Source organism: Sorex fumeus, unplaced genomic scaffold (assembly GCF_029834395.1).
Source record: "Sorex fumeus unplaced genomic scaffold, SorFum_2.1 ptg000129l, whole genome shotgun sequence".
NCBI classification, from domain to species: Eukaryota; Metazoa; Chordata; class Mammalia; order Eulipotyphla; family Soricidae; genus Sorex; species Sorex fumeus.
Window position 1 is genome coordinate 4974587 of NW_026606186.1, and position 27914 is coordinate 5002500.

At 40.5% G+C, this 27914-nt stretch overlaps 1 protein-coding gene across 3 annotated transcripts in view; it reads left to right on the forward strand.

Moving 5' to 3' along the window:
* MAPKAP1 (MAPK associated protein 1) overlaps positions 1-27914 on the forward strand; it is a 263258-nt gene that overhangs the window by 43094 nt on the left and 192250 nt on the right. For all 3 annotated transcript variants that reach the window (XM_056138535.1, XM_056138537.1, XM_056138536.1), the window contains exons 3-4: positions 1363-1452; positions 15255-15403. In XM_056138535.1, coding sequence (XP_055994510.1) covers positions 1363-1452; positions 15255-15403 — 239 coding nt within the window. The remainder of the gene's footprint in view (positions 1-1362; positions 1453-15254; positions 15404-27914) is intronic.

Here is a 27914-nt window from a genome sequence, read left to right on the forward strand (position 1 = left end):
AAGAATAATTTGCTCTCATGATCAAAATAATTAATCATGTTTCTCAGTACCTAAAGGAACTTGTATCAGCATAGCATTTGAGTGAAGGTTTGAAATTAATTTAGAACCATTGATTCTCACTTCTCTGGTTGAAACTGACTTCCTTGAAAGATACTGAGATGATATCTTATATGATGGGCTGAATGGATTTCAGTAGGAGAATGCTACTCAATTGAGATCTTTAAGGGTATATTACTTTGGCTGTACCCTTCACATTTATTAATTACATCTGAATGTACTTTTCTTCAGTGGAATTTGGTGCAGTACAGTAACATTGTCAGTCTTTGGCCAGACTAATTTAAATTTCTGGCAAGGTTAGTTTCAGTGTTTCTATGCCATAATGCTAAAGAAAAAGTATGATTTTCTACTTTGTAAAAGGTTACTAGATAAATTTCTTTAGTCTTTTATTAGCATTGTATCAAGATAGGAAGTTCAAGATTTGTAAGAGGAAACTGATTTAATAAGAAACTATGTCAGTTGTGAATTTTTTTCCCCATTGTAGTCTTCTATATGTGGCAGTAAGTCAGATCTTATTTCTTTAAAAGATTGGTTCATTGATTTTTTTGAAGGTTAAACAGTCATGATATAATTTAATATTTTTGATAAAATTTCTTAGGATTGCATTTGGAACTAATAATTAAGATTGTAAGGTGTTTTAGTGACCAAAGAATTTACTTTTAATCTTTTTAGCATACCTTAAAATTTTGCATAAGAAAAATTGTTCTTTTTAAGATTTGACTAATGTTACAAAGATACAAATCATTTATTTTACTACCTATAAACTGTTTCAGCCCACTGAAGAAAAGCTATGCTAATTTATATAGCTTTGACATTTTATAATTTTCATGATTTTTAGATAAAGGATTTTATATTTAAAACTTTAATAGTCTAGTCTGAGTTCATTTATCTTTAATTTTTGAAACGGGTAGAGTAATTCATAACAGTAATTTTATTCCTGTAATGTAATATTCACTTCAGTTCATTTGTGCATTAAAATTCCTTTAAGACCGTTATTAATGATTTATATAATGAAATGTCATATTAATCACAGAAGTTTTCACATTTTATTATTCTCTTCCATGTTAATACTATCTTTATGATCTCTATTAATGTTTTATATCCTCTAATTTCAATTATAAATCAAGAATATTTTCATGTTTTTGTTGGTATTTGCTTTTCAGGGGTGCCACCTTTAAAATTTTATGACTTTTTCCCTACAAATGCAGTATAAAACATCTTTATTCATATAAAGGTAGTTAATTATGTCTTTGTTTATAGTAAACTTTCATTGACAAACTTATAGTCATAATATTTCTTTTCAAGCTCAAAGATTAGAACGGCTTCGAAAAGAGAGACAAAACCAGATCAAATGCAAAAATATTCAATGGAAAGAAAGAAATTCTAAGCAATCAGGTAAATGGAAATGATTTTCATTGTTAACTTAAGATTTATATATTTATTTTCTGTTATTATATAGGTACTTTTATTTTTAATTCATCCTTTTAAGTACTCTGGGGACATAGCATTTGTGTTTGAGCTTTAATGTCTTTCACTTGGTGCCCTAGCCCTCTGGAGCTTTAGATCTTCTTGTTTGACCGCTGTTTATCTGGGGTCATAGGAATTGATGTGCAAAGCACATTTTGTACAGACTTGTGCCAGACCAAGGTACTGGAGCTAAAGAGTTTGTATGATTTGTAAGGTCATAGAATTCTCCTGAGATTTCAGCCTATACTTTTCTTAGTATTTTTAGTGGTTTTTTTTTTTTTGCATGTATGTTAATTCTTTTCCTTTAGCTTAAAAGCCTGTATACTTTCAGAATCTTTAAGGTTTGCTATATGTTTATTTAGTATGTATATTAAAAAGCTAGCTAGTGAGGTCTCAAAGCTCCAGATTCAAAAAGTAGAGACAAATTTTTTTGGAAACAAAGCATTATTAATTTATTTTATGATGATTTTATATGTTATCTAGACTTTTTTCTTTTTATCTTCTTTCAAAGAAATATCTGTAGTTTGGCTTCATAGTCCCAGAACCTCCAGTATCACTTTGATTTACAATAGATACCCAGTCAATTTTGTTGACTGACTCCATTGGTGCATAATTTTTATACAAGCTATCAGTATATACCAACTGCTGTTTGGCAGACTTGACAGACATTATTTCCAATGCAGTGTTCAAAAAAGTTGTAGGTATCATTGCTGACCTTAATAGATGAAACAGACTCAAAGGGATTAAGTTACAAAGATAGGAAGTGATTACTACAGCAGAAGCATGTTTCAAATTTAACACTGTCTGCATTTTATTTATTTATTTATTTTGCCATACCTGGCAGTACTCAGTGCTTACTCTTGGCTCTGTGCTCAGGGATCACTCCTGATGGGACTCGAGGAACCCATTGGGAAAACCATTGGGAATAGAACCTGGGCTGGCTGTATGCAAGGCAAGCACCCTACCTACTATACTATCATTCTAGTCCCTAGTACTCTCTGCTTTTAAGGCCATTTTCTTTTAAATCACACTCTGTAAAGTGATGTTTTCCTCATACTTTGAGTGTAAAGTCAAGTGTGTTTAGTGGGTATGATTTTCATAGTGATTGGTTCTAATAATGATGACATAGACCCAGAAATTACATTCATTTCTTCTTATGTCTCTCTCTCCTGTGATTTCCTGTACTTTGCCTTAATGTCTTTTTTGGTTTGTTTTAAAGTTTTGCTCTTGTTACTTCAGCAGTCTTTCTAAGATGGCCATTTTGATTGAGTTCATTTAATATTTCTGTCTGTTGCATTTAGCAGAAACTGAGAAACCTTTTTAAAAATCATTTATCTTGTCCACTTTCTTCTAATTTTTCATATATCTTAATGCTTTCCCTGTTAATCTCTTCTTAATATAGAACTAATTTATCTAAGCCTATATCAGAAAGTTACTGTTTTGTCACCTTCTCTATCTTAAAAAGTTATTTAAAAAAATAAGAACATTTAGGAAGCAACTAAAATAGAGCTGTTTTTTCCCTTTATAATATGAGAAATAAGATTTCAATTTCAATTTTGAAATGTCTAATAAATAAATTTAGATTCTCCTAATATGTCATTTTGATATCTGTAGAATGTGCTGGAGAAATATTCATCTTTTTAAGTTCATTTGTGACCATATTGTTTATTGTATATTGTACTCTCTCAGTTTTCTTTGATCAGATTTTAGTTGAAATATTTCATTTATTTACCCCATGATATATTTTATGGAAAAATCTTAGTGTGTCTCTCTGTGCTTTGAAATGCTGACCTAGATTCTGGCGAGACCCATAACCTGCCTGGTGATGACTCTTTTTTTTTCAAGATTTTTTAAAAAAATTTTATTGGATCACTGTGAGAAAGTTACTAGCTTTCATATTTGGGTTACAGTCAAACAATGATCAAACACCCATCTCTCCACCAGTGCACATTCCCTACCACCAATCTCCCCAGTATACCCACCTTTTCCACCCTCCCCCCGCCTCCATGGCAGACAGTATCCCCCATATTCTCTCTCTACTTTTGGGCATTATGGTTTGCAGTACAGACACTGAGAGGTCATCATGTTTGTTCCTTTATCTACTTTCTGCACACATCTCCCATCCCGACTGATTCCTCCAGCCGTCATTTTCTTAGTGATCCCTTCTCTATTCCATCTGCCTTCTACCCTCACTCATGAGGCAGGCTTCCAGCTGGCCCTTGTATCTACTGTCCTTGGGTGTCAGCCTCATGTTATGTTATTCTATACTCCACAAATGAGTGCCTGGTGATGACTATTAATGAGTGAATTTCATCAATGCACAAAGGAATGTCTTTGAATTCTCTGTGAAACTGGGATTCATCATTAAACCAGTTTGGCTCTCTGGATAGCGTGAATGCTGCTAGAGAAGTTCTAGCGACTGCCAGGCAAATTACCATCCTGGCAAACTGTACACCCATTCCAGAGTAATATCTCCAAAACACTTTTTTCTTTTTTCCCTGAAAAGGAAGCCATAACTGGGGGTTTTAGTGGGTAGGGCATTTGCCTTCAATGTGACTGATCCAGGCTTGGTACCCTGAATCACCTATTGTCCCCTGAGCCCACCAGGAGTGATTCCTGAATACAGAGCAAGGAGTAAGCTCTGAGCATCTCTGGGTGTGGCCCCAAAACAAAAACAAACAAAAAATGCTGCAGCCAAATGCATTTCCACTAATTGTAAATTTTGGTTAGGTATTATTCATGCTCTCATTCTTTTTTCTGGTATTTACTTCTTGTTAGAATATTTCTCCATTTTTCCTAGTTTTTAAGTTTATTTATTTATTTTATTATTTTTTAAATTTATTTTTTTAAAATCTAGTAGTAGAATCATCGTTATGAATAAGATTAACTTTCTCTGGAATATTATTTTAATTTTTTCGGAATCTTTTATTGAGACTCTGTGATTTACAAAGTTGTTCATATTAGAGTTGTTTGAGGCATACAATGTCCTGACACCAATCCCACCACCAGTGTCCCTAGGTTCCCACCCTTCAGCCTACCTCCTTGGCAAGTGTTTCTCTCTCTCTCTCCCCCCTCCTCCCTTCCCCTCCTCTCTCCCCCCCTTCTTTTGGGCATTATGGTTTGCAATAAAGGTACTGAAAGGTTATCATGTATATCTTTTACCTCACTTCAGCACTTAGTTCTTATAACTTTGGGAAGTTCTTATTGAGGATTTCTTTAATGTTTATTTAGCACATTTGCCTTCCGGTTCTTCAGGGCCTCTGTTGATTCTTATATTGCTCCTTTCAAACTCATCCCATTGTTTGCTGTTATGCTGTTCATTTCTTTTCAGGCTATTTCCTACCTTCTGCTATTTCCTAGTGATTTCCTCCATCTAATCTTGCTACTCCTTGATCTTTTTTTTTTTTTCCCTTATTTTATTTTATTTTTTTTTAAAGTTGTAGATTTACAATTTTTTGTGCTTTGGTTTCAATTATACAATGATCAGATACCCATCCCTCCACCAGTGCCCATTTTCCACTACCATGGATAATATCCCTCCCACCCCCATCCCCCCATCCCCCCTGTCTCTGTGGCAGGGCAATCCCCTGTGTTCTCTCTCTCCTTTTGGATGTTGTGGTCTGCAAAAGAGGCATTGAGTGGCAAACATGTTCAGTCCATAGCCTACTTTCGACATGCATCTCCCCTCCTGGGAGGATCCTCCAAACATCCTTTATTTGGTGCTCCCTTCTCTATCTGAACTGCCCTTTCCTCTAGGATACCCGGCTGGCCTCTAAGTTATGGAGTAATCCTCCTGGTGCTGATCTCAGCTATTCTTGGGTATTAATCTCATGCTATTCTTGGGTATTAATCTCATTGATCTTTTGCTCAGTTTCTTTTATCCTGCTGTTCAGAGCTTTTGTTGATTTTTTTTTTCCCATCACCTACCACGTTCTTCATTTCTCTCTCTATTTTTTCTGTTTGAGTCACACCAGGCAATGCTCAGGGGTTATTCCTGGCTGTGCATTCAGGAATTACTCCTGGCGGTGCTTGGGGGAACGTATAGGATGCTGGGAACCAAACCCGGGTTGGCCGCGTGCAAGGCAAACGCCCTACCCGCCGTGCTATTGCTCCAACCCCATTTCTCTCATTTCTGACTGTAGTGTGTTTTCATTTTGATTCTCATAGTTTCTTGTGCTTTGCTGACTACTTGTGCTATCGTTTCTTTGAATTTACTGAACATCCTCTTCACAGTGTTGCTAGTGAGGAATTGTTTCTTTTTCACTCATTGTGCTTGGTGGGCTTCTCTGTGTTTTTCCTTCTGGTTATCTAGTGTTCTTGTACATGGGGAAGTGTCTTTGTATTTACCCACCCTGGAAGATACTGAGGGATTAAGCTTCTCTGCCTGTTCTCACAGAATGACAGAAACAGTAACTGTGAGCAGCATGTCATTTGTTGCGTAGATCTATCGCATGACTGTGTGCTACAGAGCTGTGATGTGAGTCCTTCATATGGCGCAGGTCAGTGTGGAGGCCATAGAGGTCAGCAGGTCAGTAGGACATAGAGGGTAGGGAGAGGCTCTGCCTCCTGTTCTGGAATAGGCCCAGCAAAGTCAACTAGAGACAAGCTTCTTTGACCACAGGAACTCTCTTGATCTTGTGCATTTTTTAAGCATAAATGAAGGGTTTTTGTTTATTGCTTTTTAACATAGGAGTTTGAAGGAATCCTAGAATCTAACTGGATTCATACTCCAAAGGTTTTTTCTTTTTTCTTTTTCTTTCTTGCTTTACTTTTTTTTATGAACTTAGTGATCCATGTGCCATGAGATCATGGGATAAATTAATAACCTAAGAATAAGGTCCTTTAAAAATTTTCTATAACTAAAATTACTTGTATAATGTGAAGAAGCTATCATCAGAATGCAGTTTTCTTTCAAAGAGTATAACAGGGTCTTGGTATTTGAGATGGAATTGTTTTAAAGTGGTTTAGTCTTTTGAAAATTGTTACTTTTTTCACTGGGCCATTTACTATGTATTTCTTCTTAAACTTCTGTATGCGTAGTATTTCATGGTAGGTATTTGGGAAAATAATGCCATTTCTCAAGAAGTTTGAAGTTTAATTGGAAGACAAGCCATTTTATTCATCATGTAGTTTATATCAATGGCATGAATATTCCTCAAGTTTTCTTTACATAACTTTTATTATTGATTCCATTAAAACAATTCCAATATATACAGAGGCTGTATAAAAATCAGAAATGTGGTGGGGGCCAGTGGCCTAGCTCAGAAGCCGGGTACTTGCCTTGGGTATCTGAGGTACTGAAAAAAAAACAGCTCAGAAATGTATCCTAAAGTGTACCTTACGATGACACTTTGTACAGTTTTTAGGCTATGCTTGTGTAATTTCTGATTCATTAGAAGTTAGGGTCCATAAATATATTTTGCAGATATTTCGTGGGTACTTCTGATAAATAGTTTTGGGGACCATTTACATATAAAATGTCAATCACTAGGCCATAGTGAAGTCATTTTATCTTCATGTAAGTCCAACAAATGAGTTTTTTTTTCCCTTTATTTTATTTTATTTTTTTTTACAGTTGTAAATTTACAATTTTTTGTGCTTTGGTTTCAATTATACAATGATCAGATACCCATCCCTCCACCAGTGCCCATTTTCCACCACCATGGATAATATCCCTCCCACCCCCATCCCCCATCCCCCCTGTCTCTGTGGCAGGGCAATCCCCTGTGTTCTCTCTCTCCTTTTGGGTGTTGTGGTCTGCAAAAGAGGCATTGAGTGGCAAACATGTTCAGTCCATAGTCTACTTTCGACATGCATCTCCCCTCCTGGGAGGATCCTCCAAACATCCTTTATTTGGTGCTCCCTTCTCTATCTGAACTGCCCTTTCCTCTAGGATACCCGGCTGGCCTCTAAGTTATGGAGTAATCCTCCTGGTGCTGATCTCAGCTATTCTTGGGTATTAATCTCATACTTCAACAAATGAGTTTTTAATATTTCTATAATATAGGTCAAAAAATGGAGTTCAGAGGCTAACTCCTTCAAGTTACTTGTCAGTACTAATTGAAAAAGGCAGATTTTTTTTTTCTTTTGAGGAGGCAGGGGGTTTATTGGGGATTGAACTTGGGGAACTCTTAAACGCAAAATACATGCTTTGCACTAAATAAAACTCAGCTCCAAGGATAGAATTCATTTTGTTTCTTTGTTGTGTAGGTTTGGGATGGGGGTGTACATGGTGTGTGCACACCTGACATTCCTCAGGGGCTATTCCGGGTTCTGTGCTCAGGATTTACTCCTGGTGGAGTTCCCTGCAGGTAGTCTGGGGTTGCTTTTCCAGTGCCAGGGATTGAACTCATGCTTGGGATGGATGTGCTCTCTCATTTGATCTGGTCAGCCCTGTTACTTAGGTTTTAAAAGATGCGGGACTGGAGATAGTAGAGGGGCTAAGGTGCATGTTTTTCTGTGGCTGGTGCTGCTTCAATCCCTGGCACAGTATGGTCACCAGAACACTCCTACAGTTACCCCAAGCACTACCAGTGTAGCTCCAAACCACCCTTCCCCTCAAAAAAATAGATGCCTTGTAGCCACTGTGTTGAGAAGAGGCAATGGTCTTGTGGTGTGAGGGTGGGGGTAGGGGGTGAGGTGGGCATGGATAGAAACAACTTAGCGAACTTGAAGATGGTGATAATCGTCCAGTTTGGGACCTATAGAGGTGTTTTTGTGGATATCTTTTGAAGGAACTGTTGAAGAATAGGATGGTTCAGTTTTGGAAGAAAGGCGAGTGCTGAGACTCAGGTATTTGGTCAAACAGTATTGAATTGCCATTAACTGGGAGGTAGGAGATTGTGGGAGGAGGATATTCATAGGAAGATCAAGAATTAGGCTAACAAGGGCCACATTTGTGACACCTGTTAGAATTGAAGTGGGTCTGTTACCAAAAAGGTTGAATATATGTCAGTCTATAACTTTAAGGAGTTTTTATATAGAGGAGTTAGGACAAGTATATACTTAAACTTTCACTTTTATTTACTTAAAAAAACGGACATATGCTTAGTACTGTGAAGTGTTAAGGTATGGCATACGTAGTTTGATAAAAATATGTACCATATTTCATTGCATAATCATTGCAGATTGTTTTTTTACAAAAGTGGTTATGATTATTATGTGAAACTTTAAAAAATAGTGTTGATGTAACTTAAGAACAGAATGTGATGGTGATGATTATTTGGTAAAATATGATATGTGATGACCATTACAATCAAATATAGACTATTTCTCGACTCAGAAAGTTTCCTCTTAACCTTTTCTAGTTATATTATTTCTCAAGGCAGCTATTGTTCTGTTGTTTTTTTTTTTTTGGTTTATTTGTTTCGGGTTGCTCTTTTCTCTTTGAGGTCTTCCTTTATCCATTCTCTGCACTGCTTTTCAAGCTCGAACTTTCCTTTGCCATTGCCTTAGGCTTGCGCCAAGCCACATTGGCTAATGGACTCAACAGTTTTAGAAGGCAGACGTCTTTTTGGGGCTATCTCTCTCTTGGCAATCCTCGCACAATCATGGAGGTGCTGAACCAGTCGATCATATTCCTCATCAATGTTGTCAACGACAGCATCTTCCCATGTTTCTGCAATAGTGCCAGAGAGCTCCCAGTTGGTGGTCTTTCTGGGAGTTCTCTTCTTAAACTTTGCAGCCCTTTCTCCCCGCTCCTTGAAGTAGAATTTTGCACAAAGGAGATGGTGTTTCGATCCTGTTTGGAATTTTGGGACAACAGTGACATCAGTCAGGCAAGACCGTCGATTGAATATGATGTGGTCAGTTTTGTTGTGGAACCGTCCACCGGGAGACTCCCATGTCCAACATTTAGATTCGGCTTTCTGGAACTACCATGGATGAGTTACCATGGATGGTCTTGGTCGGCATGATGAACTCAGACAGTCTCTCACCCTGTTCGTTCCATTCTAGGCCATAGGTCTGGATGTGGAGTTCTTTGGCTGATCTTCTTGGTCCTATCTTGGCATTAAAATCACCGACAATGATCTTGTAGAAGGTGTGGTCTTCTTCATAGAACTCCTCCAGCTCCATGTAGAACTTCTCAATTTCTCCTTCATCATAATTGAATGTTGGTGCGTAGACAACGAAGATAGAAACTGCCCGCAGTGAGCCATATCTATTCAAGTGTAATCATCTGATTTGGGTTGTTAGGCATTCGAATGAATAAATGTTTATAGCTAAGTTCGTGTTGACAAGGACACGGACACCACCAACGCCTCTTTTGTCTCATGTTCCGAGGAACAGTTCTTCCCCAGTGTTGAAACGGCGTGATGTGATTGATGCTTTCTCCTCTCGGTCAGACTAATGATCTTGTACTTGATCTTTTGCACTTGTAGCACCAGGTCTTCGATGGATGCATCTGATGCCAGATTACGTGCATTGAAAGTACAGACAGTCATTTTTGTCCTTCTTTGTTTTGGCAACCTAGTTTGACCTTGAGATTTTATCAGGCTCTCCTTCCTCATCCTTCTTAATGCTGCTGTATTGGCAGCTCTTTCAGGGTCAGGGGAATGAGAACCATTGTATTTACTGGTTTTGGCATATCGAATATGCCATGGATAGCTTGCCAGGCTCTGCTGTGCGGGTGGGACATTCCTGGTAGCTTGCCAGGCTCTCCGAGAGGGATAGAGGCTTTTAGGGCGGCCTCTAATCACCCTTGCAGGTGTTCCCATGTGCGGCCGCTTTGTGTCCTGAAAGCTCTGGAAAGTGTCCTGGAGCGTGGCAAAGGAGTCAGCATGATTGACCATATCCACACGATAACCAAGCTCATTGAGGTTTCTCGGGAGTTCAAGATGCGGCTGTTCTGTGTAATTCTTCTTGATTTAAAGAAGGCCTTTGATTCTGTTGAGACTGAAGTGGTCATCAAAGCCCTAGCCAGAAAGGGCGTTCAAATTCAATACAGCAGGATCCTCTGTGAGCTGTATTACAGATTCACCACCAGGATCTTACTATTCTACAAGGAAGTGATCATTGATGTCAAGAGAGGAGTTCGGCAGGGTGATACCATTTCACCGAAACTCTTCAGTGCCACCCTCGAGAATGTCATGCGACGACTAGAATGGGAAGGAATGGGATGAAGATAGACGGTCATCAACTACACCACCTCTGCTTCGCTGATGACATCATTCTAATAACACCAAACATTAGCCAAGTAGCACAAATGCTGGCCGTCTTCAACCGTGAGTGTGGAACGGTCGGACTAGACCTGAATCTCACGAAGACAGTTTATGAGAAACGGTCTCATTCCTGACGTTCCATTTGCTCTCAACGGAACAAACATGTCCGAACGCAACAGTTATGTGTACCTAGGTCGAGAAGTCCACATGACAAATGACCTCCACAGGAGAAAGAGAGCAGTGTGGGAACGCCTTCAAGAGCATAGAAGAAATATCTAAGAGGATGAAGAATCTCTGGCTCTGGGCATATCTCTTCGATTCCACTGTTCTTCCTGCATTAACATATGCCTCAGAGACCCAGGTTTCCCTACGAAAACAGGATGAGAATGCTATTTGGGTCTCCCAAAGAGGAATCGAAGGAGCTATGCTTGGAGCATCACTCTTCACTCAAATGAGAGAAAGATTCTGAAGTTCCAACCTCCTTCGACAGTCAAGAATTAGGGACACTGTCTCATTTGCCAAGGCATTGAATATCAGATGGGCTGGATACGTTATGAGATTTGGAGACGACCGCTGGACTAGAGTAGTTACTGACTGGATTCCACGAGACGTCAAAAGATTGCGTGGCCTCCTACCTACAAGATGGTCAGACTTCTTTGTCAAGACCCTGAACGATCGGGTTTGAGGCTCTTTGTGTTCCTAGAATGAGCAGACACCACTGGACTACACCACCATGTGACAGGGATGAATGGAGATATTACTGGCGCCCGCTTGAACAAATCGATGAGTAATGGGATGTCAAGAGATCAAGTGTTTTGTTTTGGGTTATTATTATTACTATTTTTTGGTTTGTTTTTAGACCATACCCGACTGTGCTTACTCCTGGCTCAGCAATCAGGGATTAATCTTAGCAGGCTTGGGGATCATACGGGATGCTGGGGATTGAATTTGGGTAGGCAGCATGCAAGGCAAATCCCTCCCTGCTGTACTATCATGCTATCCCTTATTATTCTGCTTTGCATCACCATGATTTAGTTTTGCTTTCTGTGGATGAGATTTAAAAGCTGAATGAGATCAAGGATGTGAATGTAGACAGAAGATGTCTCTGCACTGTGCATTGGGAAAAATGCCAAGAGTTGAGGGGAAATGAGAAATTGACAGGGAACCTGATAGGTAGGATGAGAATCAGGCAGAGTGGAGTAATAGAAATATAAGGCATTCAAGGAGGTGACACGCAGGGCCAGAGTCGATTTGCTCGAGCGGGCCCAGTAACGTCTCCATTGTGAGACTTCTTGTTCTGTGTTTGGCATGTTGAATATGTCACGGGTAGCTTGCCAGGCTTTGCCGTGTGGGTGAGATACTCTCGGTAGCTTGCCGGGCTCTCCGAGGGGCAGAGGAATCGAACCCGGGTCGGCCAGGTCGGCCACGTGCAAGGCCAACGCCCTACCCGTTGTGCTAATGCTCCAGCCCATATCAAAGGTATATATACATACATGTATATACATGTATATATGTATGTATACCTTTGGTATTCATATTGATAGCACAGCAGATAGGGCATTGGCCTTGCACGCGGCCAACCTGGCTGACCAGTGTTCGATTCCTCTGCCCCTCTTGGAGAGCCCGGCAAGTTATTGAGAGTTTCTCGCCTGCACGGCAAAGCCTTGCAAGCTACTCATGACGTATTTGATATACCAAACACAGTAACAAATGCCCTACCCACTGTGCTATCTATCACTCCAGCCCCCAAAAGCCAGAGTTTTAAAAATAGAAGGATATTTTTTTCTTTTTTCCATCTTATCTGTGGCCATTTATTTGATAATTTTGCCCAGCTAGTTTGTTGAAACAAAGTTGATTTGGGTGACGGTTGTAACTCCTGGGAATATATCCCAGAGAGGCAAAAAAGTATAGTCAAAGTGACGTCTGCACTTGTTTGTTCATTGCAGCACTCTTTACAATAGCCAGAATCTGGAAAAAATCTGAGTGCCCGAGAACAGATGACTGGTTAAAGAAACTTTGGTACATCTACACAATGGAGTACTATGTAGCTGTTAGAAAAGATGAAGTCATGAAATTTACATACAAGTGGTTCTACATGGAAAGTATCGTGCTAAGCGAATTGAGTCAGAAAGAGAGGAACAGACCTAGAAAGATTGCATTCATCTGGGGATCATAAAGTAACAAAATAGGAGACTAACACCCAAGAATAGCCGAGATAAGTACCAGGAGGTTTACTCCGTGGCTTGGAGGCCAGCCGCACATGCTAGGGAACAAGGCAGCTCAGATAGAGAAGGGAGCACCAAATAAAGGGTATTGGGAGGACCCTCCCAGGATGGGAGATGCGTGCTGAGAGTAGACTATAGACCGAACATGATTGCCACTCTGTGCCTCTTTTGCAAACAACAGCACCCAAAAGGAGAGCGAGAACAAAAGGGAATGCCCAGCCACAGTTGCGGGGTGGGATGGGGGGCTTGGGGGTGGGTGATAGGGATACTGGGATCATTGGTGGTGGAGAATGGGCACTGGTGGAGGGATGGGTATTCAATCATTGTATAACTGAAACCCAAGCACAAAAATTTGTAAGTCTACAACTGTACCTCATGGTGTTTCACTAATAAAAATTTTAAAAAAATCACAGTACCTCAGTAAAAGCAAAATAAATAAATAAATAAATAAATAGATAAATAAAAAATAGTTGGAAGAGACTGCCGTATTTCAGGGCTGGAGTATGAGCTTTGTGCCCTGGAGTCCCTGGTTTCCATCATCTGTGCCACATGGCCCTCTAAGCTCTGCCGGAGTAGCCCTCCATCACAACCCAAAATCAGCAAAAATCATAATCAAATGAATTTAGAGAATTAAATGGTCTTTGAGAAGATCTAGGCCTATTTTGATTCACTAATGAATAAGAGTTGTGGGTTGTGATTTAATAATCCTAATTCCTTCAATCCTCATTTTGTTCATTAGCAGATCTGCTCTGTTCATTAGTGCCTAGTGGTTAAGAGCCTTAACCGGGTTCAGATTTTTCTGTTTGAGTTTTTGGCCATACCTGGCAGGTGCTCGGGAACTACTTCTTTCTTAGCACTCAGAAGTCACACGCTGTGGTGTTCAGGGAACCGTATGGTGCCAAGGATATGTGTTCCATTGAACCCTGTAACATTGGGAATACGTGTTCCAGCCTGTGGAGCTCACTCCTGAGCATTTTCTTTGGCCCTGAGGTGCAGATCTTATTTCTTGTGGCCTGTAGAGGTGCTTGGGGGTATTTGGTGCAATTGAATTGAGGGTATTGCACTGGTGAGGCTATGCTCTACCTCTTCAGCTATTTCTGGCCCCCTCATCAAAATACTCTAAGCAACGAAGTTGAACTGTTGCTGCCTTCTGCAGCATAAGTTTGTTATGAAGATTAAGTGGACACTTTGACTTGCTCATGAAATTTTAGCTTCTGTTATAATAAATATTGTTTTCGATTTTTCCTCCTCCTCATCTTTGTCGTCCAGATTTTGTGTACAGTATCATTGAAAACTGTGAGATGGTTAAGAAGTGAACCATAACCTTGAAAAACTAGAATTCTGAAATGATATGATGCTAGAGCCAGGCAAGAGCTCCAAACTTGTGTGGTTTGGCAGAGCTGGTGAATTGGCCAGGTTTTTTTTTTTTTTTTTTTTTGCTTTGCTTTGTGGGTCACACCTGGAGATGCATAGGAGTTACTCATTCAGGGGCTCCGCATTCAGGAATTACTCTTGGCAGTGCTCAGGGAACTGTATGGGATGCTGGGAATCAGACCTGGGTCGGCTGCATGCAAGGCAAACGCCCTACACACTGTGCTATTGCTCCAGCTCCGAATTGTCCAGTCTTAAGCAGTCTGTCTGTGCGTGCACCTCTCACGTACTATTCTCTCAGTTGTCTGACTCTGCCTCCTTCTTATTTATTTTAAAATTTTTCATTTATTTATTTGTTTTGTTTTTGGACCACACAGCCAGCAGTGTTCCTCTCGCTGCTCTTTGGAATTAACTCCTGGCAGTCGGGATACCATATGGGATGCCAGGGTTTGAACCCAAGGCACCCTTATGTAAAGCAAGCGCCCCGCCTGCTGTAATATCTCTAGCCCTTCTGCCCCCTTTAAACCTTCAAAATTGATGATTCTGACCTACATATTTTTCACTTTTTACCTTTTTTGATAAACAGTAAAATATATGTGAACCTTTTAAAACACATCAGGCCTGAGCATGTCCCAGTCTTGAATATACTCCCCCTTAAGTTTCCAAGGAAAATTAAACAAAAATTTTGGGGGACCAACTAGCAGTGATCAAAGATTACTCCTGGTAATGTTTGCAGGTACCCTATGGTGTTTGCTGTGTGCAAGGCAAGTACCAAGGAAGACATTTTAAAGATGGTGGACAGGCGGTCTCTCTCTCTCTCTACCTCTCTCTTTCTCTCTCTTTCTTGCCCTCCCTCCCTCCCTCCCTCCCTCCTTCCCTCCCTCCCTCTCTTTCTTTTTCTCTTTCTCTCTCTCTCTCTCTCTCCCTCCCTGTGTAATCACAAAGATGTTTTTGTCTTCCTCTTGTATCATAGCCCAGGAATTAAAGTCACTGTTTGAAAAAAAGTCCCTCAAAGAGAAACCTCCAATTTCTGGAAAGCAGTCAATGTTATCTGCACGCCTGGAACAGTGCCCTCTGCAGCTGAATAACCCCTTTAATGAATATTCCAAATTTGATGGCAAGGTGAGTGAGACAGAAACTTTGTCCTTCTAAGTACAACCTTCATTGAGTGGTTTTGTTGTTGGCATTATTAGATTTGAAGTTACAAAAGTGATTCAGTAATTACAGAATTATCATACATATTTTCTAAGACTATAGATAATAAAAACATGAATTTGGGCTTAATGTTGCTTTCATAGTTTTATGTTTGGTAGGACTTAAATAAAAACAGTCTGTATGGATGTGTATTTTCCCATTTCATCTCCTAAAGTATATTTGAGGGTTGGAGTTTGTGAGCCTTTAGGATACTCCAAGGGGGCTACAGGTGAAAATTGCATGAATGGGGACAAAGCACAGGGCCAGGGATTGACCTGAGAGCTGAGGAGCCATAGGGAGGAGACAAGTTTGGAAGGGCGCCATGGTCAGAAGAGGTTGTGAAACTCACAGGTTCTGATGAATCAAGATCCGATTGTGCAGGAGAACCCTTGAAGGTGGATCTGGCAGGCAGCGTGCATTGTCCAGTCTATTTTAACAGCAGAAACTATACAGGGTAGATTTCATTTCAGAATTCTAGACCATTGCTCTGCACTTCTAATTGTAGGCAATCTGTTTCGCACTTTCTATGTAGAATGGCTCCCCCCAACCCCCATTATTTGTAATTTTAAAAATTAAAGTGCGCTTAATTTCCTTTTAGAAAAATGCCCCTATCTTAGATGGAGACTGGTTCCCGGTGCAGCACCCTCGTTCCCTCTGTTCCCTGCCATTCTGTGTCTCTGTGTTGAGCAGGACCATTCCTGAGAGACATCAGCGTTGATTTTGATAGTTTTTGTCTTTATGTTGACTGTCTGGCAGTGGTGAGGGGGTGCTGATGGATAGCTTGTTGCCTGGAGGGCTTGAGTACGATTCGACTTATTTTAACATCATTGCAATTAATAAGCATACATTTGCTGATGTTTGCATTTTCTATATTCAAGTTCTGATAATGTGCTGGTTCTGTCAGCCGTCATCTTGAGCAAGGAGATGTTTTTCTCTTTTATCTCATGCAGTAGGTTTAAGAAGTTTATAGGGCATGTAAGGTTACTAATGTTTGTGGGGAAAGGAGAGCCAGAGCTAGAAACAAATGCAAAGGTAACAGAGAAACAAGCGCAATTCAGTAGGCTCAGGAGTTTCCTCCAAATAAAATACCTGGATGTACTTTAAGTAACTTAGAGATTGTACCGATGTAAAGCTTCTCATTAGCCTGCCCCTGCCTCATTTTTCTGCTCTGTGGACTGTAACAGAGAAGGGTTTTCCGTCGGAACTGGAATATCAGCCTCTAGGAGATGACTAGTTGAACTGTAGTAAATGATATTGTAGGTACAATAGTTGTGATTCCTTCAGATATGTGAAAATTTATTACTGGAATTGGCTACACGGCCAGAGCTTATTGCTTCCATTGCCTGATACCATGCCATTGTTAGAGAATATAATTGCTGGAATAATTACTATGTGATAGTACCAACAAAATAGCACAGCTCTTTAAGATATTCTAGATTTTTCCTTAAACCAGAAGATTCTATTATAAAATTTTTAGGCTTGGATATGTCAGAAGATTGTGAATTCTGCTGGATCTACATCTAATTTCTGAAATGTTAGGAAGAATTTAAAAAACTGTATAAATCTGTTTTCTTATTTCCAAAGGATTTTTCAGATGTGTATTTTCTCTTAAGATACTCGATGCTTTGGTCTATTAAAAGTCTGTTTGTAAACAGTAAGGAATATGAGCCTGGTGCAGTCACTAGTATACATTGATTAAGAAAGATTTTTACATATTGATAAGTCTATCTTGTGATATGATGCTATTTTATTATTACCCTACATATTATAGTTGCTAAAATACAATTAAACCCTTGTTCTCATCTTTTATTTAATATTGATGCATTTGGCAGAGATGTAATGAAAGTGGCTAATATTTGAAGGATATTGTACTATACATATTAAATTAGTCTTTCTTTATCTTTGTGAAATGCATCAATATGATATTCAATGACACCTCAATGATTAATAGAGAATTATACTCGAGTCAAGCCTTTTTGTAACCTAGAAATTAAAATGACTATTCAAATAACACCTCAAAATGATCAAATTAGCATTTTGTGATTGCATAATAATGGGATTGTGGTAGTTACAGCAGCACCATGGCCGCCTCTAGAGTTAAGATCACGTCAACCCCTTGATAATAAAGCCTTTTCTGCGAGTCGACTTTAATCATTTCCAGATTGATTCTTCTCATAAATCATTTGACATGCAGCACTAAATTTTTGTTACTGTTGTAACTTAAAATTATTTTATTTTTATTCAGCTCATATTTAAGAACTGAAATGAGTGGCCTGTTTTAGTGATTCACCATCTTGTCACTGAATTCCATGGTTTTTGATTCAAATGTAAGGGTTTTCTATGATTTTTTCATAGTTCTTTTTTTTTTTTAACAAAGGTTTGTTAGAGCCTCTAAAATATGAACAGTTTTCTTCCCTACAAATATTCACAATGCTTTTCTTGGGAATAAGCTTGCCTTATTTACATAATTAACTGAGATGCTTAGGTCTCTGGGGCAGGAGGGGACAGAGAAGAGTTTGGGGTCTAATTAAATATGCTAAAAAACTACTTAATTATGTATTTCCTCAAGAGACTACTTCGATATTCTCCTTAAGATTTAGCTAGTATTAGTTTGAAAAAAATTTGGTTTGGGTATAGCTTTAAATTTTCTTTTATCATCAAACTATGAGGTCTTGTGTCATACTTTGTGCAAACTGGAGAATTGCTGGTTTAAGTGATTCTAGAGCTAATGATCTCTTAGCAGTTGTGCTAAATTAAATTCTTTGAAATAAAGTTTTATTCCAATAGCCCGTGAATTCATTAAAAAGAATTGTGATGGGGCCAAGTGCTTAGTAGGATGAAGTGTCTGTTTACACGCAGGAGCCCTAGTTTGATCACTACACCTAGAGGTCTCCTGAGCACTGCCACGCTTGATTCCCAAGCTTTGAGCTGGTTCTTCACCCTAGAGCGCCACTGGGCATGGTCCCTACTCAAGGAAAAAAAAACAGACAAAAATTATGATTGGTTACTAATTTCTTGAATGTACGCAACTGAAAGGGAAAGACTGATATCTGGATATCTTGGATATCTGCTTTGTTGTAATTTTGACAGTTTTTATGATCAGATTTGTTATGTCATTTCTTTAGCAGATTGATAGAGCTGTCTGACCTTTTTTAGACTAGTAGATCATTAGCAACTCCATTTCTGATTGTTAGAGAAACAATCGAAGATAAATTGAATGTGGTTTTATGTGTATTTTGGTGGACATGACAAAATCCAGCTCAGCCTCCACTTGAACTCTTTGATCTTGCTGAAAGTGGCCCCTCTAAACAGCTTCATTAATGATGCCAAGTCTCTGATCGAGGTTGAGAGGACCAGAAAACGTCTTGTGCCCGCCTTCCTGATTTCATTCGGTAGGGAGATCATTGGATAGTGACGGGAATTGCTCTGCAGTGATGAGGTAGTGTGCTGTACAGACAGGCAGTAAACACAGCACTGACTTCGCACATGGGAAATAGGTGGGGTTTCTGCCCTGTCATTCCCACTCGCTTTGACATGATCTTGTGTACAAATAGGCATCTTTTTCTAGTCTATGCCGTCTCACTTAGCCAAAGAACCTTTTCTCCATGTCATCACCATTCTGCTTAAACTGGATTGCACACACTCTTGTCCTAGTAGACCTTTGGAAGCCCAAGCACCCATTCATTTCCTACTGTTGCAGACACTGACAAATGGAACTGATTGCTGTTTTGTCACCTAAGTTAGGTTTTTCACCTCTCTGGGCCTCGTTCCTTATCCAGGAAAAGAAATGGTACTTGTTTCTTTCCAAGGCTGTTAAGACCATAAGAGTAAGATGAGCAGAAAGCACGACTCAGGAAAGAGGTGTGTAATTTATTTTGTAAACACACCTGTTTTATATGCCAGCAGAGTTTGAATCCTGAGTCCACCACTTAGGGTGCGATCTCAGACTGAAATGTAGAATTCTTGTGATGATATTTCTTCCTCATGAGAATTAATTAGAAAAAGACCTGAGATTAGCAAGACTTGTAGAAGTACCTAGAAAGTACCCAAAAAGCCCCACTCTCCCTGTGTAGGTGCAGACCAGTGAGCTTTGTTAGATTATTGACAGGGCCAAGTGAGAGTGTGCACTTCAAACCAGGAGTTAGGGATTAACAGGCCCGGGGGCCCTGGGGAAATGCCTGACTTTGCAAGTCCCTGCGTTTTGCTCCTTGTACCACTGACAAAGCAACAAACTGTTGAATGGGGTGTTGTCCTTTAACTTTTAATTTTCCCATTGGAAGGTTCATGGTCACGGTCACAGTCCTCCTGTTGTTCATCGATTTGCTCGAGAGGGCCCAGTAACATCTCCATTGTGAGACTTGTTACTTGTTTGGCATATTGAATACATCACGAGTAGCTTGCCAGGCTTTGCTGGGCGGGCGAGATACTCTCGGTAGCTTGCCGGGCTCTCCGAGAGGGGCGGAGGAATTGAACCTGGCTCGGCCGGGCTGGCTGCGTGCAAGGCAAATGCCCTACCGCTGTGCTATTGCTACAGCCCAAATGGGAAGGCTACAGTAAATAATTACATCTTACTATCTGGGTTCTTTTTGGTGTTGGGGATTGAACCCAGGCCATTCACTCTGTCTCTTACCTATGGGGCGTTTTCTCCTAGTCTTAGTCTATTTGATCACCTCACCAGCCTTGTGAGGAAACAAGTACCATTTTTTTTCATAGATAAGGGAAGAGGTACAGCCTCAAACCCTACTTCCTTTGAGGGTTGGACGGAGAGCAATGGTTATTTTTTTCCTTCATCTGAAAAGAAGGTAGTTTGGCGTTAGCAATTACTCGCCACTTATTTTGATAAAATGTTAAACATCTTACTTATGTGACTTACTAAATTCTACTCTACATATATGAAGAAATTGTTTGCCTTGACAAGTGCTTAAAAAAGCAAAACCAGTTCTGCTTCACATAGACAACTGTGATTTTGATTGTGTTAACTTGTTAGAAAGTAACTGTTTCTCTGTTAGAAACTGTTTTAACAGGGAAGCTGCAGAGAGCATGGGGGAAGGGATAATTCATGAGTGCTAATTGCTTGGCTGTTAATTTTCATAAGTGTTGATAGAAGCAGTTCCTTAAATTAAACTTTGTTTAAAATGTATCAGGGGAAATATTCCACAATGTCGAGCCTGAAGTGAAAATTAATATGAATGCTGTGGCAATTAACACATACTGGTTAATAGCTTTTAGCAGCATTTTGGGATGATAGTCCTTAAATACATTTTTGCATGCTGCTCTTGTTTCAGCATTGTTCCAGTGTATGTCTGGATAATTATGAACAAATGTTTTCTACAATCATTGGTATTAAAGAGCCCTCTTCAAAGAAAGTCACTTAAAACTGCAGAAAAGCATGAGGCCACCGAGAAATGTATAAAAGGTCATTCAATTGAATTCTTATTAAAAAAAAAACAAAACAAGGGAGACCGGTATAGGAAAATGTTCCTCAACTGAACTTGGAATATTTACTATGCTCATGGGACTAGACCTCTCTGATATGGGAAGCTGCTGCACCTTCAAGCTCTCATTCCAGAAAATTAGAGCCTGGCCTTTCAGTGCTGGTTTTGTTTCTAGGTAGCAGCTGCGCGGTGCTGCACCCGCAGAGAGAGATGGCTGGGGAGGAACGGCCTCCCTTCCAGTCTTGGAGCTGTTTCCATTTTCTTCACCCACTAAAAGAGCTCCCACCTCCCAGTGGACTGAGAATGAGGTTGACCATGTAAGATTAAGTCTGTTCTACCTCTCACCCATAAAATCCTTTCAATAAGAGTAGAGGTGAATCCCAACAAATCAAAAACCAGTCTTGAATAACTGTATTGTGGATTAAGAACTACTATTTCTGTTACTCTTCCATTGACTTCATCTTAAATACTTATTTTAGTAAAAGAGTCAAGTTTCCGAGTCATATTTAGCAGTTGTTTGGCAGTATTTTGTTAGTCTTTTCCCTTTTTTTGGCCACACCTGGCTCTGCTCCGGCCTTTAACCTTTGTGCTTTGTGCTCAGAGATCACTCGTGGTGGACTCAAGTGACCATACATATTGTATGTTGGGGTGAGGACCCGGTCAGCCATGTCCAAGGCAAGTGCCCTATCTGCTGCACTATCTCTCTGTCCCTCTTTGTCAGTCTTCTAATAAACCAGTTTTTATTAATCTGCCTGCTATATTTCTACAGTTTTTTTTGCTTTTTGGGTCACACCGAGCGATGCTCAGGGGTTACTCCTGGCTCTGCACTCAGGAATTACTCTTGGCGGTGCTTGAGATGCTGGGAATTGAACCTGGGTTGGCCGCGTGCAAGGCAAATGCCCTACCCACTGTACTATCACTCCAGCCCCTTTGCTGTATTTCTAAAGGAAGATAGTAGGTATACACTACTTTCTTAGATACTTTAAGAATCTTCCATAAAATCATTTCCCACACCATTGTAAAAAATACACCCTTTCCCCTTTTGCATGTTATCATACTAAAAATCCCAAGGACAGCGTGGAATTTTTGTGTGGGTGATATTCAAATATTCAAATAGGAGCTTTTCAATGGCAAAAGTGTTTTCAGCATTCTACTCTGAAGGAATTTCGTAGATCGAACTTTATTCTGTACTCTTTATGCATAGGGCTCATTTGTTTGTGCTGAACCCTGCTGGTTTGTGGTTTTTCCTTTGATTTTAGAACTGTCTTCTAGAAATTCCACGCAGAGGTAGAATTCACCATTGATGAAGAGGATTTTCAAAGGAAAAGCTGAATTGATCAAAATTCTATTATCACGCACATGATTCTGACACCACACCCATTAGCCGTGTACCCAACTCCCTGCCCTTTCAGCATCCCTCTCTTCCGACTCAGTTGTGTGGATCAGTTCTCCCATTGCGTTGCCTTTGGTCCTTTGTTGCTGCCTTGCTCGCTTATCGTTAAGTCTCACAGATGAGCAAGATCATTCTGTATCTATATTCCTTACCCCCCACATCCTCCCTCCACTGACTTCACTCAGAGATATCCTAATTCTGGCTGTGTTGCTGCAAATTGCATGATTTTGTTGTTTCTTAAAGCTTTTGTTCAAATTTCATAATTTTGTTCTTTCTTAGAGCATAAAATTTCATTGTGTAAATACATGACACCTTTTTGATGCATTCATTCATATTTGGGCATTTGGTTGTTTCCATATTTGGCTAATGTTCTTAGATGCAGTGATAAACATAGGTGTGCATATATTTGTTTGAATTAATGTTTTTTGTGTTTTGGTGGTAGAGACCAAGAAGTGGTATTGCTGAGTCTTATGGTGGTTCTATTCCTGTTTTCTTGACAGATCTCCTTGTTGTTAGGAAAGGAGAACTATGCAACAGAAAGAGCATGCTGGTCATGCTTGGTTATAGTTCTCACTTTGTCATTTACTTGTTTCTTTGAATTTATTTCTGTGACTATAAAATGAGATTAATGATACATTTTAATTAATTAAAATGTGTGTGGGGGGTGTCAGAGAAAGTACAATATTAGGGCACATCCTGAGAAGATATCAACCTGACTTTGATTTCCAGCACTATATGGTTCCCTGAGCACCTCTGGATATGGCCCTGGGGTCCCCCAGTACTGCATCCTTGTGCCCTTGCATTGAACCTCTAGCCCAGTTGGCCAAGAATTGTAAGTCTGGCCACCGGATCTCTTGAGAGCAGCCCAGTCCCACCAATGTTGGGAGGATTTAATGAAAATGGGGAGCGCACACAGAGCAAAGTGTCTGGTCTATGACTGCCTCGAAACTCCTCAGTTTCTTTTGCCATTTTGTCACTTTGTTCATCTTAGTGAGGACTGCTCTGTCCCAGGCAGAGTGAAGGTGCTATGCAGTGGGGGGCACAAACAGACCTGTTTCAATAAGAGTAGAGGTGAATCCCAACAAATCAAAAACCAGTCTTGAATAACTGTATTGTGGATTAAGAACTACTATTTCTGTTACTCTTCCATTGACATGCATGCAGCTGCTGCGCTTGCAAAAAGATTAAATGTGCTGTCAGTATCACCAAGCTAAATGGAACTTTGAATAGGAGTATAATCCTAGTTAATTACAAAGTCTAGGAGAGTTGCTGGGTACTCTAAAAATGAGTTATTTGTTTTTTTTTTTTTATGTAGGAGTACCGCTATTTATTCAGCCACTGATTAGCTGATTGAATTGGGCATGAACTCCACCTCACTTTTTTTTTTCATAATTTTATTTATTTTTTTCTTCTTATATTTATTTATTGAATCACTGTGGGAAAAGTTACTAAGCTTTCAGGTTTAAGTCTCGGTCATACAATGATCAAACACCTCTCCCTTCACCAGTACTCAAAAAATGAGTATTTTTGGAGAGACATCAGACTGAGCCTAGGAGAAGAGATGGTATTTTTTCTTTTTATTGAGGGGCCCTCCTAGACAGTGAGGTAGAGTACTATCGGTTCCAGCAGTACTCAGGTACTCGAGGCTGTCCTCGGGCAGCGCTCAGGGGACTGTCTGTGCTGGGCCTTAACCCAGACCTTCCTCTGCCATGCACTCTAGCTCTTTGTACTCTTTCCCTGCCTGATTGTGCTGGTATTTTTGTGAAGGTCACCTGAAAACTGCAGTTAGAGTAAGAGGTAACTTGGTGATGAGGAGGAGGAAGGATGCTGAGAAGGTCTCAGGTAAGGGGTAGTTGGGCAGTTTGGAGGAATAAAGACCACTGTGTGATCAGAGCGCGGTGCTAGGTGCAGACCAGAAGGCTTTGGACTGGTTTACCAGACAGGGGAGGCATGGAGGTCAGTGTTCTGAAAGTGCTGCTGCAGGTACTGTACGTGCAAGGATCAGTCAGCACCACATTTCCCTGATCACTGTTGGAATGATCCCTGAGCACTGAGCTTGGAGTAACGCTGTGCCCCCACAGTACCAAACAAATAGATCAAATGAAAATTTTGTGCACCAAAAGAAGTAACAAACTTGGGGCTGGAGTGATAGCACAGCGGGTAGGGCGTTTGCCTTGCACGTGGTCGACCTGGGTTCGATTCCCAGCATCCTCTATGGTTCCCTGAGCACCACCAGGGGTAATTCCTGAGTGCAGAGCCAGGAGTAACCCCTGTGCATCACCAGGTGTGACCCCCAAAAAAAGCCAAAAAAAAAAAGAAGTAAACTTTTGGGTAAGAACTGAGATGGTAACTTGGATTGGCCTATTGGTGATGAAGCCAATGAACTCAAGAACTAGTTAGTTTGTAAAAGCAGTAAGCCTTGACGGTGGATTATATGCAGGTGGGGATTTAGGGAGAGTTCCTTAATAGATTCTTGATAATTATACCCTGCATTTAGAAAGTCTGGAAAGAGGCTGAGGATGAGGTGGATGTAACCATGGGGAGCTGGTTTGAGCCGTAGACTTCAGATCCTTGTGTTATCTTGTCCTTGAACACACAACCACACATATCCTTTGTATTTATTCACAGGTTTATTTGCCCTACTGGGAATGGAAATTGGTCTCACACGGAAGGCATGTGTTGTTGCATTCAACCACATCCATGAGCTATACCTGACCACTTTTGGGGGGGCGGGGGTTTGGGCCAAACTCAGAGATGCTCAGATTCCTGGGCTGGAAGGCTTTGGACTCTTTCCCTGCCTGATTGTGCTGGTATTTACTCACTATATTATCTCTCCAGCCCCCATCACCACTTTTGAGAGTGGTTTGTATTTGGAGCGTCGGCGCAGTGGTGGATGGGGAAGCAGAGCCCTCTTATTCCCACCTCACAGCCTGCTTGAGGGCTGTGCCTCAGGATGGCTCTGGAAGGCAGTGAGTGGTCCCTGCTGAAATGGGAATGGACTCGCAGTGCCGCCCAGCTTCCCTGTCAGTATGGGGAAATGCCAGGGGAAATTGGAATAAGCCAGGTGCTGGGTGACATTAAGGAGCTATGCTGATTTTAATTCCTGGAAGTTAGGGGGAGTAAGAGGCCAAACATGGTCATATTTTTGTCTCAGTGAGGCATTTGTCCTGCCTGAGTAGTAGTAATTAGTAGATGAAACCTGATTGAGTGATTTATCACATGTTGACATCCCAGAGGAAAGTCTAGGCAACATCTTTTGTAGGGATTGGACACTGAGATTTTTACTTAGTCTTCTCATCTCTGATAGCTTTCTCTGAATGGTTGGTAGAAGAGATTTCTTGTCTCAAAGTACTCAGCTTTAATTTCATTATCTTGAAGATATTATTTAGAGAAATCAAATGACTGCCTAATGTTACCCAACTGGGCATAGAATTTAGTTGTTTTAATTCTTAGCATGTTTTAGGGTTTTTTTTTTTTTGTTTTGGGGCCACACCTTCCAGTGCTCAGGGCTTACTCTTGGCTCTGTGCTCAGGGAACAATCCTGACAGTGCTCAGGGGGGATAGTGTTTGGTGCTGGGAATCCTGGTTGACCATGCTTGGGGCAAGTACCCTAACAGTTTACTGTCTCAATGGCTCCTTTGCATTCTTTGCGTTCTTTACAAAATGGAAGCTTGACGTCGAGTATATCGAAAACCGTGAATTAGAAAGAACATGGACATGGGTGTGAGTTTCTGCTCTGGTCACACAGTGTGCTTTCGGACAAGTCACTTTCCACCCCTGAACCTTGGTTTCTTCGTGCTTAGCATGACGTGAAGACTTGCTTACATCATCTCCTGGATTACTTCTGACTTTAAGATTCCATAGTTTTGTGATTTGGAAAGTCACTCATGTAAATAAAAGATTTGCAGTAAGTTAGAAGTAGGATAGTTTTAACTCTCAAAGAATTCATGTATATATACTTTGATATTTTTAACTATAAATATCTCCATTTTATGGGAGAAGAAACTGAGACGGAGAAAGAAAAGTGGCTTACTCAAGGATATTCCTCTACTATCTTGCAGTTGGCATTATAAATTTTTTCCCTTATTGCCAAACCACAGCTTTTTCCCTAATCTCTTTTATAGCCACACTTTTGGAGGAAACACTTAATATTTGAAAACTTTGAACATTTAAAGTTTTTTTCTTTACCCATAGACTTGGGCCGGAGTGGTAGTATAGCAGGTAGGGCATTTGCCTTGCATGTGGCCAACCAGGTTCAATTCATCTGCCCCACTCAGAGAGCCCGGCAAGCTATCGAGAGTGTTCTGCCTGCACCGCAAAGTCTGGCAAGCTCCCCATGATGTATTCGGTATGCTAAACACAGTAACAACTAATTTCACAATGGAGAAGTTACTGGCGCCTGCTCGAGCAAATCGTTGAACAATGGGAGGACAGTGCTACAGTGCTACCCATAGACTTAAAATCGGACCGATTAATCCTATCATTTGTCTCTTAGATAAGTTCCTACATTTTGAAAGCCTCAATTCTGGTAGACATTAAAGAGCAATAATGCTCTGTTGGACTGGAGAAGGGGCATGAGGATGCTGGACATGCAAAAATCTAATGTATGCCCCACAAATACTGTTTCCTGGTCATCTTTCTGGTGTACAGGGAGGGTTCATCCCTCCAGTCGTTCACCTCTTCATCTAGCCGGCTAACAAATCGTAGACACGGAGCCCACTATGTGTAGCTTATTACACACTGGACTCGGTGCTGATGAATCAGATGGTACATGTGGCCAACATGCGTGGACACCCCACTTTACAGCTAGGGCTGTGTCCTGTGCATGCCCCTGGGCTGAGCATGCAGCTGCTTGAGCAGAGGCGTGAATCCTGGCCTAAGTGCCTAGAGTCAGTGTGACAGAAAAACACTGGGTGTAGAAGGAACAGCAGGATTCATTTTGTTTGTTATTCTAGGCAGACGTCTTTGAATTTTTTTTGGGGGGGGGCTGTCTCCCCAGCACTCAGGGGTGAAGGTCTGTAGAGCACTGTGGTAGTGGTCAGGGAGCAACTGTGCTGGACCCGACAGTGCTGGTCCAGCGTGGGGATGTGGGGGGGATGTGCAGGGCCAGGCCTGAGCTTGGGCTCCCACTTGCAAGGCCTGTGTTTGAAGCAGTTGAACTGTCTCCCCTGTCCCTCGTCTGAACTTTGGTTGCATTAATTCCTAGAGGGCAGAAACTCAACTCAGACCACTCTTATAATGAAGCACAGAACGGCACACTCCACACATAAAGTCGGTAGTTTTTTTAAACGACAGTGATAAATTTCAGATGTCATTACTCTTTCAGGCTTGCAACTACATGGCAGTATCACAAGAGCTGTGTTTTATTAATATCTCCACTCCTTTCTGTTAAATTGAAGTTTTAACACCCAGACAAAGATACATGTAAGAAAGTAAGTTTGGGAAATTTGCAAAATATGCTACTATGCAACCAAAGACTAAATTGATTTGTTATATGTGCATTTAGCTACAATTCATTTTAATTGTCTGTATGAAGTTAAAAAGTATTAGTGTCAGATAAAGATTCATCACCGGAGCATGATTTAAGGCTGTTGCTGGAGAACGCGGGCAT